Raw genomic sequence first — 16,697 nt, 5'->3', positions numbered from 1 at the left:
TGCAGAATTGCACTTCCAAAGCCATGCAGCACAAGTAAGAATACAGGATAATAATAATAATAATAATGATAATAATAATAATAATAATAATAATAATGATAATAATAATGATAATTTTCATTATCATTATTATAATGACAAATTCTAGTAGGTTTAGTAATGCGGAGAAATAAACAGCTTCAAATGCGTTCGTTACATCGTTACAGTACATTAACTAGTTAAGATCCAGCAACCGATGAAGATTTCTCATCCCGACATTTATTATTAGTATTTAATTTGAAATCATAGGAAATTTTGTTTATATATATATTTAAATTCTATGTATCTATACTTGGTGTTTCTTAAGTTGTCATAAAAGTGTCTACAGGGTTAAAGCTATATTTTCTGCTGGATTGGTGACGAGGGTGGAGGAGGTGGTGGAGGAGGAGGAGCAGCTTGTGGGATCAGCTGATCAAATGTAAACAACGGACTTCAAACCAGAAGCGGTCTGTTGCTATTGGTTACAACTTATTTCGGGTACAGTAGAAATTGACTTTTAAAATTTGGTGGTTGATTTACCCGTGTATCGCCGCTGCGTCATTCGTTCTGGATTGTGGAACAGTTTGTTGGATCGGGGCTGTGTTGTGTGTAGAGTGCAGAATGAAGAGGAGCTGCGTCATGAGGGAACCTCGCAATCTTAGGATGATAGATAACTTGGTAGTGACGAGGGTTATAAGACGAGGAAATTGTGCGGTTGAATAACGTCAAAGGGTAAAGTTCCGATTTATTGGCACCCCAGAAATAACTTGGAGATTTGGTTAAAACTCATTTCACAGGCTTTTCATATGGTATTTATTAGGCCTGAACTATAGTGGTGGAGCTCTTGTATTACTGCTCTAAGTGACACAAGGTTATGTATCCACAGAGGGGGAGGGCATGGAAGTGAGGAATATTGTAAGGTTAAGACAAGTAAAGTATATGTATAGATTTAGCACATGTTAATCAGACCATAAATTCTCAAGTACTTTCCCTAGTCCTTTTTTTCCCTTGATCAAGTTCCCTTTATTTCATTTCAACCCCGGCCGTGATGTGGACTTTTCTCCATAACAGGAGCTTCCACCATAAAAAAAAGCATAGTATGGCATGGCATAGCATAGTATAGTATAACAGCATAGCTTAGATTAATCTAAAAAAGATCACGGATTGAATATGAATGGTTGTAATGTCCTGTACAGCTGTTCAACCTGGAGAAGGAAGTGGTGGATTTGGTCTGTAGTATTCTTTTAAGGTCTTTTAAAGATGAACCTTTCAAAGCTTTTTTTATAAATGCACAATATAATGATCCACCTCGAGATCTCTCACTGTGGTCATTCTCATATTACACCTAATTGTAAAGTGTTGTAATCAGTCAAGATTGACACTGGAAGCATATAAGCATGGCAAAAGTTTTATAATTTTACAGCAAGAATGCGGTCAGTTTATCTGGTCTTTTTCATTAGTGTTCTGTTCTGCTCAAAACCCATTGTTTCAAGAAAATAGGTAATTGAATATGAGAAAAGATCATTTACAGGAGACAGTAATTATCCATCAATGAATGTAATATCTTTTTACAGACTTCTAATAATGAAAGAGATTAAGTAACAAGAGATAGTAATTATCCATCAATGAATGTAATACTTTTTACAGACATCTAATAATGACGTGTATGTTTATACATGTGTATGTGGGTGGGTTGGGCCATCCTTTCGTCTGTTTCCTTGCGCTACCTTGCTAACGCGGGAGACAGCGACAAAGGAAAATAAATAAATAAAATAAAATCTAATAATGAAAGATATTAAGTAACAATGATGTCAAATTGTGTACATTTCAGTGACTTCAAACTTAATTACTCCTTTTAGTATTGTCATAAACCTCATTGTTAATCAGAAGAATGTACTAGAGTACATTTCAGGTAAAGCATCAGACCTTACAGCAGAATATTATATATTAAAAACATAATGATATGAACAGTGTTTTAGTTTGTAACTTAATGCAGCTGTATTTTGAAACTTTACCAAACATTTTGGCATCCACTGGATGAAACAAGAAAAAATCCAGTTGGAAAAGAATGTTTAGTTTATGGCCTTATTGCATACAATGGACATAATAGATTATATTTTCAGTAAGTTTCAAGTTTACTGCTGCCACCTTTCTAGAAGATAGAAATCACCAAAATTTTCAGGAATTCATCTTTACAGTGTGTAGAAGTGGCATAAGGTGTGCGATTTCAGGTGTAACACCATCTGTTTCAACCTTTTGTAAAGTGGGCAGGGCTTTGAGGTATAGGGGAATCTTGGGGAAAAACTCAATCAACATTGGACAGTTTGAATGATGCATAGGGGAATCTTAGGGAAAAAACTCAATCACCATTGGACAATTTGAATGGTGCATTCATAACACTTTCATTAAAATCTTGCATGGAATAAACAGTGGCATCCCGACATGATTTTCTAATTGCAGATGGTTGACCAAAAACATTGTCCTGGTGCTTGTTCAGATTCTTTAGAGCATTAATTGGTTCATATAGTTGTATATAAAGCAATTGATGTGTAGCAAAACAGGCAAACTTGCCTGTAGAGTGTAGAAATGCCTATTATCCTTTATCATTTATGCATTCCAGTGAATGCCTCCATGCCGTCTAACATTTGAATCTGAATTAATCCGAGTTCTGCGAATGTGATAGGTGAGTTCAGATGTCTACATTAGTTTAAGGTTCTAAATAATCCTTATGAGACCTGTCCACACAAGTTCCGATTCTTATATCACTGTAGACATCTGTATTTACTACTTACATTGTCAACCAAATGAAAGAACATGGGGATATAACTGGAATACAGGAAAATTTTCAAAGAATTTATATTGATATTTAGATCATCACATGCAGTCATTAAACATTGAAAGTGCATATTATTTGATTTCCATATTTTACAGTTTTATATTATCACTTATCCCCACATTTTCTGTCCCTCATGACTGTACCACTAATGAGTTAATTTGATATCAAAATATAATTTTAAAGGGTACTAAAGCAAAATCCTACACTCTTATATCATTCCTTACCATTACAACAAAGATACCATAACATAAACTAATATATCAGACCTGTTGTAGACTTTTACCATATTTCAAAGGTTATATGAATTCCAATGTTTTCAGGAAAGTTTCATTAATGTCACAGTTTTCCAAATACTCGTATTTTTTTGTTGTTGTTGGGGAGGGGGGTATCTATAAGTTTAGGTTGCTGAAGTATGAATTAGGGTAAAGCATTTCACTTCTACTTGAGGATTTATGGTGGTTATGAAATGGTTTCATTTGGAAGGGTTAAGTTCTTTGGCAAAAGATTGATTATGAGCATATTAAGATTTTATTAGAAGTATTAAGTATTTTTTCCTTGTACAGATGAATGTTCGTGGCTGGTGATTGTATTTTTTCTTTGTACAGATGACTGTTTATGGCTGGTGATTGTTCTCATTGTTTTTTTTTTTTTTTTTTTTTTTTATGATTTGCAGGTGTTGTATTTGCTTTTGGCAGGTAGGATGACCAGTCAGGCGATGCTCAGTTTAAGTAAGAGTAGATGAAGTATTTGTGGAGAATACTAAGGTTTTCTGTCTGTATATATCTCTGGTGCCTGTTCCTTTCTGCAATAGTCTCAATACCTAGTAAACTCTAGTGCCACTTCTTATCCTTTAGTACCTCACCCTTGATAGGCTGCGGCTTCTACCTGTGTTCGTACTGACTACTTCTACCTAATGCTCCTGCCTAATGTTCCTACCTACTACTTCTTATTAATGCTCCTACCTAAATGTTCTTACCTACTGCTACTGTCTGTTGCTCCTATCATTTTCCCAAAAAGCAGGGCTTGCACATAACACTTACCACATTACAAAGAATGTTATGTGTGACAAGGAGAGATTGTATGTTTGTGGAAAGAGTGCCAGTAGTCCTCATGTGGGTAAGGCAGAAAAAAAGACAGCTACTTGGGTTACAGGAATGCAACTTGACAACCAGTGAAGTGCTAACTTACTGCATACCCGTCACTAACCCTCCCAATGCCCAGGCTGGTCGTGGTCATTGGCTGCTTAGCAACTAATACCTACAAAGGTTTTTCTTTTTCTTCTCAAAATCTGGTGCTAATAGGTGTTATGAGGATGTGTAGTTTGTTCATGCAGTTTATGTATGCTCTTATACATGTTATACATGCTAATTTATTTCATACATATTTGCCATTTCCCAAATTAGCAAGGTAGTATTAAGAACAGAGGACTGTGCCTTAGAGGGAATATCCTCACTTGACCCCCTTCTCTGTTCCTTCTTTTGGAAAAATAAAAAATGGAAGGGGAGGATTTCCAGCCTCACGCTCCCTCCCCTTTAAGTTGCCTTCTTCAACATGCAGGGAATACATGGGAAGTATTCTTTCTCCCCATCCCCTAATATTTATTTATTTTATTTATTTTGCTTTGTCACTGTCTCCCGCGTTTGCGAGGTAGCGCGAGGAAACAGACAAAAGAAATGGCACAACCCACCCCCATACACAATGTACACACACACACACACGCCCACACACGCAAATATACATACCTATACATCTCAATGTACACATATATATACACACACAGACACATACATATATACCCATGCACACAATTTACACTGCCTGCCCCTATTCATTCCCATCGCCACCTCGCCACACATGGACTACCATCCCCCTCCCCCCTCATGTGTGCGAGGTAGCACTAGGAAAAGACAACAAAGGCCCCATTCGTTCACACTCAGTCTCCAGCTGTCACGCAATAATGCCCAAAACCACAGCTCCCTTTCCACATCAAGGCCCCACACAACTTTCCATGGTTTACCCCAGACGCTTCACATGCCCTGATTCAATCCACTGACAGCACGTCGACCCCGGTATACCACATCGATCCAATTCACTCTATTCCTTGCCCGCCTTTCACCCTCCTGCATGTTCAGGCCCCGATCACTCAAAATCTTTTTCACTCCATCTTTCCACCTCCAATTTGGTCTCCCACTTCTCCTTGTTCCCTCCACCTCCGACACATATATCCTCTTTGTCAATCTTTCCTCACTCATTCTCTCCATGTGCCCAAACCATTTCAAAACACCCTCTTCTGCTCTCTCAACCACGCTCTTTTTATTTCCACACATCTCTCTTACCCTTACATTACTTACTCGATCAAACCACCTCACACCACACATTGTCCTCAAACATCTCATTTCCAGCACATCCACCCTCCTGCGCACAACTCTATCCATAGCCCATGCCTCGCAACCATACAACATTGTTGAAACCACTATTCCTTCAAACATACCCATTTATGCTTTCCGAGATAATGTTCTCGACTTCCACACATTCTTCAAGGCTCCCAGGATTTTGCCCCCTCCCCCACCCTATGATTCACTTCCACTTCCATGGTTCCATCCGCTACCAGATCCACTCCCAGATGTCTAAAACACTTTACTTCCTCCAGTTTTTCTCCATTCAAACTTACCTCCCAATTGACTTGACCCTCAACCCTACTGTACCTAATAACCTTGCTCTTATTCACATTTACTCTTAACTTTCTTCTTTCACACACTTTACCAAACTCAGTCACCAGCTTCTGCAGTTTCTCACATGAATCCGCCACCAGCGCTGTATCATCAGCGAACAACAACTGACTCACTTCCCAAGCTCTCTCATCCACAACAGACTGGATACTTGCCCCTCTTTCCAAAACTCTTGCATTCACCTCCCTAACAACCCCATCCATAAACAAATTAAACAACCATGGAGACATCACACACCCCTGCCGCAAACCTACATTCACTGAGAACCAATCACTTTCCTCTCTTCCTACACGTACACATGCCTTACATCCTCGATAAAAACTTTTCACTGCTTCTAACAACTTGCCTCCCACACCATATATTCTAAATACCTTCCACAGAGCATCTCTATCAATTCTATCATATGCCTTCTCCAGATCCATAAGTGCTACATACAAAATCCATTTGCTTTTCTAAGTATTTCTCACATACATTCTTCAAAGCAAACACCTGATCCACACATCCTTTACCACTTCTGAAACCACACTGCTCTTCCCCAGTCTGATGCTCTGTACATGCCTTCACCCTCTCAATCAATACCCTCCCATATAATTTACCAGGAATACTCAACAAACTCATACCTCTGTAATTTGAGCACTCACTCTTATCCCCTTTGCCTTTGTACAGTGGCACTATGCATGCATTCCACCAATCCTCAGGCACCTCACCATGAGTCATACATACATTAAATAACCTTACCAACCAGTCAACAATACAGTCACACCCTTTTTTAATAAATTCCACTGCAATACCATCCAAACCTGCTGCCTTGCCGGCTTTCATCTTCCACAAAGCTTTTACTACCTCTTCTCTGTTTACCAAATCATTTTCCCTAACCCTCTCACTTTGCACACCACCTCGACCAAAACACCCTATATCTGCCACTCTATCATCAAACACATTCAACAAACCTTCAAAATACTCACTCCATCTCTTTCTCACATCACCACTACTTGTTATCACCTCCCCATTTGCGCCCTTCACTGAAGTTCCCATTTGCTCCCTTGTCTTACACACTTTATTTACCTCCTTCCAGAACATCTTTTTATTCTCCCTAAAATTTATTCTTCCTAAATTTATATTTTTCAGCTAGAATGCACTTCTGATGATCTATGTACATCGCTGAAGACTTGCTATGAGTAGCGTGAGGGTGGATGTGCAGTGGTCGCCGATTGCGGCTGATCAGTTTCTCACTTGGGGCTCTGATTTGCAGCTGTACCAAGTTCAGGATGTCTCTCCCACAGAAATTGTTGAATTGCCTCGTAAGTTTGTCACTAAAGTCCACAGTTTGCCTTTCCTAATTAATGTTGGCAGAAATGATTATGTTTCTGGCATTATCAAAGTTTGTGGGATTATTAGATGAATGTAACAAATTTAAGTCTAGACTTTGTTGCTGTAAACTGATAGAATTTATTTGCTTTAGCTACTGTAAACTTAAAAAAAATCTGTTTGTAGTTTTCCCTCTGTAAGTGGTTTTTTGATTAACCTTGATAAATTTGTGTTTCTGACTTTTGATCTCAATGAATTATGCTATAGCCAGCAAAATATTATTTTTTTTTTTTTTTTTTTTTTTTTTTTGTCTCCCGTGTTTGCGAGGTAGCGCAAGGAAACAGACGAAAGAAATGGCCCAATCCACCCCCATACACATGTATATACATACGTCCACACACTGCAAAATATACATACCTACACAGCTTTCCATGGTTTACCCCAGACGCTTCACATGCCCCGATTCAATCCACTGACAGCACGTCAACCCCGGTATACCACATCGCTCCAATTCACTCTATTCCTTGCCCTCCTTTCACCCTCCTGCATGTTCAGGCCCCGATCACACAAAATCTTTTTCACTCCATCTTTCCACCTCCAATTTGGTCTCCCTCTTCTCCTCGTTCCCTCCACCTCCGACACATATATCCTCTTGGTCAATCTTTCCTCACTCATTCTCTCCATGTGCCCAAACCATTTCAAAACACCCTCTTCTGCTCTCTCAACCATGCTCTTTTTATTTCCACACATCTCTCTTACCCTTACGTTACTTACTCGATCAAACCACCTCACACCACACATTGTCCTCAAACATCTCATTTCCAGCACATCCATCCTCCTGCGCACAACTCTGTGAATGTTGGGGTGAAGAGGGTGGTGAGAGTAAGTGAGCTTGGGAAGGAGACTTGTGTGAGGAAGTACCAGGAGAGACTGAGTACAGAATGGAAAAAGGTGAGAACAATGGAAGTAAGGGGAGTGGGGGAGGAATGGGATGTATTTAGGGAATCAGTGATGGATTGCACAAAAGATGCTTGTGGCATGAGAAGAGTGGGAGGTGGGTTGATTAGAAAGGGTAGTGAGTGGTGGGATGAAGAAGTAAGAGTATTAGTGAAAGAGAAGAGAGAGGCATTTGGACGATTTTTGCAGGGAAAAAATGCAGTTGAGTGGGAGACGTATAAAAGAAAGAGACAGGAGGTCAAGAGAAAGGTGCAAGAGGTGAAAAAAAGGGCAAATGAGAGTTGGGGTGAGAGAGTATCATTAAATTTTAGGGAGAATAAAAAGATGTTCTGGAAGGAGGTAAATAAAGTGCGTAAGACAAGGGAGCAAATGGGAACTTCAGTGAAGGGTGCAAATGGGGAGGTGATAACAAGTAGTGGTGATGTGAGAAGGAGATGGAGTGAGTATTTTGAAGGTTTGTTGAATGTGTTTGATGATAGAGTGGCAGATATAGGGTGTTTTGGTCGAGGTGGTGTGCAAGAGGGTTAGGGAAAATGATTTGGTAAACAAAATATTAATATTTTAAGTAATTTGCAGACAGCAACTGACTCACCTCCCAGGTACCCCACCTTCAAAAGACTGCAGACTTGCCCCCCTTCTCCAAAACCTTCACATTTATCTCACATTACCCCATTCATAAACAGATTAAACAGCCATGGTGGCATCACACATCCTTGATGCAGATCCACCTTTACCTTGAACTGTTCACCCTCCACTCTTCTTACTTGCAGACATTTCTTATTCTCTTAACAAAAGCTCCTCACTGTTTCTAGTAGCTTTTCATACTCCATATGTTTGTAGCACATTCCTTTATGCATCTCTGTCACACCCATTCTCAAGCTGCCGTGTGCAGTTCACTGAAATCCACAGTCCCCTATCCACAACTAGGCTCCACAGACATTTCCACAGTTTCCATGATTGCTTTACATGCCCTTGTTCAGTCCATTAACAGCATGTTGCTCCCTGTATACCACATCATTCCAGGTCACCTGTTCCTGTGCATGCCTTCACTCTTTTGCATGCTCAGACCCCCTGTTACTCAAAATCTTTTCAGTCCATCCCTCCCTCTCCAGTTTGGTCTCCCCATTCTCTTTGACCCCTCCACGGCTGACAAATGTATTGTCTTTGTCAAATTTGTCATCACTTACTCTCTCCTTATGTCCAGAACATTTCAACACACCCTCCTCAGCTTTCTCATCCATACTCTTATTAACCACACCTCTCTCTTACCCTTTTATTACATTTTCAGTCAAACCACCTCACTCCACATATTGTCCTCAAACATTTCATATCCAGCACATCCACTCTACTCCACTCATCCTAGTTTGTAGCCCATGCTTTGCATCCATACAACATCATTGGAACTACTATACCAACATTATACCAGTGTAACAGTCTTTCAAAGAGGTCTCGGTACCTTCCTGGTATTCTAACAGACTAGGAGGGGTATCTCCACTGTCAAAGGCCTTCACCATGTTATTTGCTCTGTTGATTGGTGAGTGATTTAATTAGCAATCTGCTACAGTGCCATAAAGTCACATTACTGACTGTAGATGATGGCTGCTGTCTGAGTCCCTTGCAAGTGCTTGCTAGCAAGGATGATGCTCTTAAGGTTTCTGTGTGGAATGAAGTAAGCACTGATGCTGATGAATCCCTGCACTCAATGGTAACACAAGTTCAGGGTACTATGGATTCCCCAAGCTCACTTTCGCTAGATCTGGATTCTTATCATGATGAACTTGATCTTGGCTTAGAAGCAGCTCCTTGAGAACTTGTGGTCTTGAAGTTGGTAGTGGGGCTCAAGTGTGTAAAGAAACTGCTTGATGTTGCTGAAGGGTGTGAGATCCTCACTCATGAACATGACTAGCTGTTCTTGATCTTAGCTTGGTAAGGTTCAGATGGCTTGTGCATGTGGGCAACAGTCTTTTAAGATTTGCTAAGGGTTGGAAGGCAGACTTCTTGGACTGGTCATCAGCAGTCTGGCTCAGCAGGCTTTCATGCTTACTTTTGGGGTAAAAGAAGGAAAAAGAAAAGAAAATTGTCTTAGAAAGTTAGATGTGCCACACATTTTTAACTGATATACCAGTGTAAACTGTAGCAGTCATAGAATCAGCATTATGTTGTTTTATATGTATTTAATAGGCTAATTTAAAGTGATATTGTGACATGTTAACTGCATTTTCAGTCTTATGTTGGTTAGTGTTTTGGGCCTATTATTTAATCTTGTCAGTAGTGTGTAATGGCAGTTTTTGTTCAGTTCAATATGGAATAGCTTGTGAGGTGTAGACTGTATTAATATCAGATATTCTAATAGTGGTATGGAGTTTGCCAAGCTTTCATCTTTCAGACACTGATGATGAAACAGATTTAGGTGAGATACAGTTAATATAAAAAGTAAAAATTATTCAGATGAAAATAACAGATGATTGGATGAGATATGGGGAGAAGAGAAATCCATTTCCTTTTATGGCTAATTCAGATTTAAATATTAGCAATGATATTTTGATAGGTGATGTATTAGAAATCTTTGAGTACATTTTGATTAAACAGTTGAGGTGTCAAAGACTATCTGCTCTTCTTGTTATATGAAAGTTATATGAATATTTCCCCTGCTTTTTTTGAGATTATGATTTTTTTCTTTTAGATTTGTGTGACAAAGGAGAAGGTGGTCTTACCATGTTCAGTGACCTTTGTGCCACTCTCTGCACCTTAACTTGAACGTTAGTCTTGTCAATGATATTGCTTGGTAACTCAAAGAATCTTACTTCACTGGATAAGATCCTGCTTTGACGGTTGAGCCACAGCAATTGATTAGTCATACCGGTTCAAAAATCAGTTGATTTCTGCATAAAAAAGTTATCATAAGAAGTGAATTCTTTGGGGATACAGTTTTCCCAGCTCTGCAGTATTTGAAAAAATCTTATCTTTTATCTTCCCTGAAAATTTTCATGCAAAGGATGTATTTTGGAAAAAAGAATTCATATCCTTGAATTTATGAATTTTGAATTCTCTAAGTAAAAGCAGAAGCCAGCTATCATTGAATTCATGAATTTGAAGCCAAAGTCTACAAAACCTGGCTTTGAGAGGCTGAAACGAAAGCCAACTTCCCTTACATCTGTTTCTCTTTGTTTTTTCTCTTTTTGTCTCATTCAAGGCCTAGCTTTAATAAGGACTTCTGCCTGTGCCTGGGGCCTTTGATATTTAAAAGGTGAATGCCTGGTAAATCAGAAGAATTGGATTAAGAGGTATATGCATCAGAGGAGAGTATTGATTTTAGAATTTTTGAAAGTATTTTGAGATCATGATGTGTAGAAGAAACTATGCTCATGCCTTCATACTCTGTGTTAGGAAAAGGCCTAGATAGAGAAATGGACAAACCTTTTGACCAGATAACAATAGTTTTTTCATTATAGAATAGAATTAATGAAACTTTGATGACATAGTAGTGTATAACTCATGTGATTATTGATTGGGGAGGAATTAATGTTACCCTGCTACTGTTTGTAGAAAGTACAGAAGTTATTATTCATTCATGTTAATGAACTTTACTTTAACAGGTTTACGTTTAGGTCCTAAAACTGCTGCGTCTCTTTTGTCTACAAACAATGACCTCCAGTACATCAAGTGTGTGGCTTGGTGCCCTGGACTTGAAACAGACCCAACTAATCAGCTTCTTGCCGTGGGACAAGCCAATGGAAAAGTTGCTCTTACGACTTTCAGCAAGGTTCCTGATCCACGTGGAATAAAGGGGAGAGAATTCAGTAAGTGAATATCAGCACTTTGTTTTGTGTTAAATATTTCAAATATATTACAGTACCCAGTAAGGTATGCCATTGCTTTAAAATGTAACATTCTTGAATGTAAAGTGGTAATGATATTGACACAAACACTTTGGGTATATGGTAGTTTATATGTGTTTTTTCATACTTGATTGCCGTTTACTACATTGGATCGAAGTGATGCAAGGAACAGATATAGAAAGGCCACCATCCATTCTCATCCATTCCCTTGCTGTCTTGTGTAATGCAATGAAATCACAGCTTTCTATCCACAACTAGGATCCACAGACCTCTCCATGGTTCACCATGGATGCTTTACATTTGCTGGTTCAGTCCAGTGACAGTGCATCAACCCGTTTATCACATTGTTCTGGTTGTCTCTATCCCATGCATGCCTTCCACTCTCCTGCATGTTTAAGCCACGATCACTCAAAGTATTTTTCATTCCATCCTTCCATCTCCAATTTAGTCTCCCCATTCTCCTTATTCCCTTCACTTCTGACAGATGTATCCTCTTTGCCATGCTTTCTTTACACATTTTTCCATGTGTTTAGACCATTTCAGCACACCCTTTTCTCTCTCAACCACACTTTTTATTATCATACCTCTCTCTTACCCTTTCATAACTTATTTGATTAAACCACCTTACACCAGATATTGTCCGTAGACATTTTATTTCCAACACATCCATCTTCCTCCACACAAACTCATCAAAAGCCATGCCTAGCATCCATATGATAATGTTGGGACTGCTATTCCTTTAAATATATCCGTTTTTGCCCTCCCAGACAATGATCTGTCTTTCCACACTTTCTTCAGCTCTTCCAGAACCTTCCGTCCGACCCCACCCAATGATCCACTTCCACTTCCATGGTTTCATTCATTGTAATGTCCACTCCCAGATATTGAAAACACCACTTTTTTCAATTCTTCTCTGTTAAAACTCACACCCCCAACTAACCAGGCCTTCAACCCTGCTAATTTTAATAACATTGCTTTTATTCACATTTACTCTCCATTTTCTTCACATACTTCCAAAGAGAAAGGTGCAAGAGGTGAAAAAGAGGGCAAATGAGAGTTGGGGTGAGAGAGTATCATTAAATTTTAGGGAGAATAAAAAGATGTTGTGGAAGGAGGTAAATAAAGTGCGTAAGACAAGGGAGCAAATGGGAACTTCAGTGAAGGGGGCTAATGGGGAGGTGATAACAAGTAGTGGTGATGTGAGAAGGAGATGGAGTGAGTATTTTGAAGGTTTGTTGAATGTGTATGATGATAGAGTGGCAGATATAGGGTGTTTTGGTCGAGGTGGTGTGCAAAGTGAGAGGGTTAGGGAAAATGATTTGGTAAATAGAGAAGAGGTAGTAAAAGCTTTGCAGAAGATGAAAGCCAGCAAGGCAGCAGGTTTGGATGGTAATGCAGTGGAATTTATTAAAAAAAGGGGGTGACTTTATTGTTGACTGATTGGTAAGGTTATTTAATGTATGTATGATTCATGGTGGGTGGGTGATTATTGGTGCATATGCACCTGGGCATGAGAAGAAAGATCATGAGAGGCAAGTGTTTTGGGAGCAGCTAAATGGGTGTGTTAGCGGTTTTGATGCACGAGACCGGGTTATAGTGATGGGTGATTTGAATGCGAAGGTGAGTAATGTGGCAGTTGAGGGAATAATTGGTATGCATGGGGTGTTCAGTGTTGTAAATGGAAATGGTGAAGAGCTTGTAGATTTATGTGCTGAAAAAGGACTGATGATTGGGAATACCTGGTTTAAAAAGCGAGATATACATAAGTATACTTATGTAAGTAGGAGAGATGGCCAGAGAGCGTTATTGGATTACGTGTTAATTGACAGGCGTGCGAAAGAGAGACTTTTGGATGTTAATGTGCTGAGAGGTGCAACTGGAGGGATGTCTGATCATTATCTTGTGGAGGCTAAGGTGAAGATTAGTATGGGTTTTCAGAAAAGAGGAGTGAATGTTGGGGTGAAGAAGGTGGTGAGAGTAAGTGAGCTTGGGAAGGAGACCTGTGTGGGGAAGTACCAGGAGAGACTGTGTACAGAATGGAAAAAGGTGAGAACAATGGAAGTAAGGGGAGTGGGGGATGAATGGGATGTATTTAGGGAATCAGTGATGGATTGCGCAAAAGATGCTTGTGGCATGAGAAGAGTGGGAGGTGGGCTGTTTAGAAAGGGTAGTGAGTGGTGGGATGAAGAAGTAAGAGTATTAGTGAAAGAGAAGAGAGAGGCATTTGGACGATTTTTGCAGGGAAAAAATGCATTTGAGTGGGAGAAGTATAAAAGAAAGAGACAGGAGGTCAAGAGAAAGGTGCAAGAGGTGAAAAAAAGGGCAAATGAGAGTTGGGGTGAGAGACTATCAGTAAATTTTAGGGAGAATAAAAAGATGTTCTGGAAGGAGGTAAATAGGGTGCGTAAGACAAGGGAGCAAATGGGAACTTCAGTGAAGGGCGTAAATGGGGAGGTGATAACAAGTAGCGGTGATGTGAGAAGGAGATGGAATGAGTATTTTGAAGGTTTGTTGAATGTGTCTGATGACAGAGTGGCAGATATAGGGTGTTTGGGTCGAGGTGGTGTGCAAAGTGAGAGGGTTAGGGAAAATGATTTGGTAAACAGAGAAGAGGTAGTAAAAGCTTTGCGGAAGATGAAAGCCGGCAAGGCAGCAGGTTTGGATGGCATTGCAGTGGAATTTATTAAGAAAGGGGGTGACTGTATTGTTGACTGGTTGGTAAGGTTATTTAATGTATGTATGACTCATGGTGAGGTGCCTGAGGATTGGCGGAATGCGTGCATAGTGCCATTGTACAAAGGCAAAGGGGATAAGAGTGAGTGCTCAAATTACAGAGGTATAAGTTTGTTGAGTATTCCTGGTAAATTATATGGGAGGGTATTGATTGAGAGGGTGAAGGCATGTACAGAGCATCAGATTGGGGAAGAGCAGTGCGGTTTCAGAAGTGGTAGAGGATGTGTGGATCAGGTATTTGCTTTGAAGAATGTATGTGAGAAATACTTAGAAAAGCAAATGGATTTGTATGTAGCATTTATGGATCTGGAGAAGGCATATGATAGAGTTGATAGAGATGCTCTGTGGAAGGTATTAAGAATATATGGTGTGGGAGGCAAGTTGTTAGAAGCAGTGAAAAGTTTTTATCGAGGATGTAAGGCATGTGTACGTGTAGGAAGAGAGGAAAGTGATTGGTTCTCAGTGAATGTAGGTTTGCGGCAGGGGTGTGTGATGTCTCCATGGTTGTTTAATTTGTTTATGGATGGGGTTGTAAGGGAGGTAAATGCAAGAGTCCTGGAAAGAGGGGCAAGTATGAAGTCTGTTGGGGATGAGAGAGCTTGGGAAGTGAGTCAGTTGTTGTTCGCTGATGATACAGCGCTGGTGGCTGATTCATGTGAGAAACTGCAGAAGCTGGTGACTGAGTTTGGTAAAGTGTGTGGAAGAAGAAAGTTGAGAGTAAATGTGAATAAGAGCAAGGTTATTAGGTACAGTAGGGGTGAGGGTCAAGTCAATTGGGAGGTGAGTTTGAATGGAGAAAAACTGGAGGAAGTGAAGTGTTTTAGATATCTGGGAGTGGATCTGTCAGCGGATGGAACCATGGAAGCGGAAGTGGATCATAGGGTGGGGGAGGGGGCGAAAATTTTGGGAGCCTTGAAAAATGTGTGGAAGTCGAGAACATTATCTCGGAAAGCAAAAATGGGTATGTTTGAGGGAATAGTGGTTCCAACAATGTTGTATGGTTGCGAGGCGTGGGCTATGGATAGAGATGTGCGCAGGAGGATGGATGTGCTGGAAATGAGATGTTTGAGGACAATGTGTGGTGTGAGGTGGTTTGATCGAGTAAGTAACGTAAGGGTAAGAGAGAGGTGTGGAAATAAAAAGAGCGTGGTTGAGAGAGCAGAAGAGGGTGTTTTGAAATGGTTTGGGCACATGGAGAGAATGAGTGAGGAGAGATTGACCAAGAGGATATATGTGTCGGAGGTGGAGGGAACGAGGAGAAGAGGGAGACCAAATTGGAGGTGGAAAGATGGAGTGAAAAAGATTTTGTGTGATCGGGGCCTGAACATGCAGGAGGGTGAAAGGAGGGCAAGAAATAGAGTGAATTGGAGTCATGTGGTATACAGGGGTTGACGTGCTGTCAGTGGATTGAAGCAAGGCATGTGAAGCGTCTGGGGTAAACCATGGAAAGCTGTGTAGGTATGTATATTTGCGTGTGTGGACGTGTGTATGTACATGTGTATGGGGGGGGGGGGTTGGGCCATTTCTTTCGTCTGTTTCCTTGCGCTACCTCGCAAACGCGGGAGACAGCGACAAAGTATAAAAAAAAAAAAAAAAAAAAAAAAAAATGATTCATGGTGAGGTGCCTGAGGATTGGCGGAATGCGTGCATAGTGCCATTGTACAAAGGCAAAGGGGATAAGAGTGAGTGCTCAAATTACAGAGGTATAAGCTTGTTGAGTATTCCTGGTAAATTATATGGGAGGGTATTGATTGAGAGGGTGAAGGCATGTACAGAGCATCAGATTGGGGAAGAGCAGTGTGGTTTCAGAAGTGGTAGAGGATGTGTGGATCAGGTGTTTGCTTTGAAGAATGTATGTGAGAAATACTTAGAAAAGCAACTGGATTTGTATGTAACATTTATGGATCTGGAGAAGGCATATGATAGAGTTGATAGAGATGCTTTGTGGAAGGTACTAAGAATATATGGTGTGGGAGGCAAGTTGTTAGAAGCAGTGAAAAGTTTTTATCGAGAATGTAAGGCATGTGTATGTGTAGGAAGAGAGGAAAGTGATTGGTTCTCAGTGAATGTAGGCTTGCGGCAGGGGTGTGTGATGTCACCATGGTTGTTTAATTTGTTTATGGATGGGGTTGTTAGGGAGGTGAATGCAAGAGGTTTGGAAAGAGGGGCAAGTATGAAGTCTGTTGTGGATGAGAGAGCTTGGGAAGTGAGTCAGTTGTTGTTCGCTGATGATACAGCGCTGGTGGCTGATTCATGTGAGAAACTGCAGAAACTGGT

At 40.2% G+C, this 16,697-nt stretch overlaps 1 protein-coding gene across 4 annotated transcripts in view; it reads left to right on the top strand.

Annotated features, from left to right (window-relative positions):
• The first annotated feature begins 393 nt into the window (after positions 1-393).
• Positions 394-16,697, top strand: part of mio (GATOR complex protein mio) — a 106,067-nt gene continuing 89,763 nt past the window's right edge. Inside the window, exons 1-3 of one of the 4 annotated variants that reach the window (XM_071661756.1) lie at positions 394-485; positions 6,716-6,884; positions 11,445-11,648. In XM_071661756.1, coding sequence (XP_071517857.1) covers positions 6,758-6,884; positions 11,445-11,648 — 331 coding nt within the window. In that variant the 5' untranslated portion in view covers positions 394-485; positions 6,716-6,757. Of the gene's footprint in view, positions 517-6,711; positions 6,885-11,444; positions 11,649-16,697 lie in introns of all 4 variants that reach the window. The other 3 variants (XM_071661754.1, XM_071661753.1, XM_071661755.1) reach the window with 3 other exon arrangements.

The sequence above is a fragment of the Panulirus ornatus genome, chromosome 5 (genome assembly GCF_036320965.1).
Source record: "Panulirus ornatus isolate Po-2019 chromosome 5, ASM3632096v1, whole genome shotgun sequence".
NCBI lineage: Eukaryota > Metazoa > Arthropoda > Malacostraca > Decapoda > Palinuridae > Panulirus > Panulirus ornatus.
This window is presented reverse-complemented; position numbering and strand designations above follow the sequence as displayed.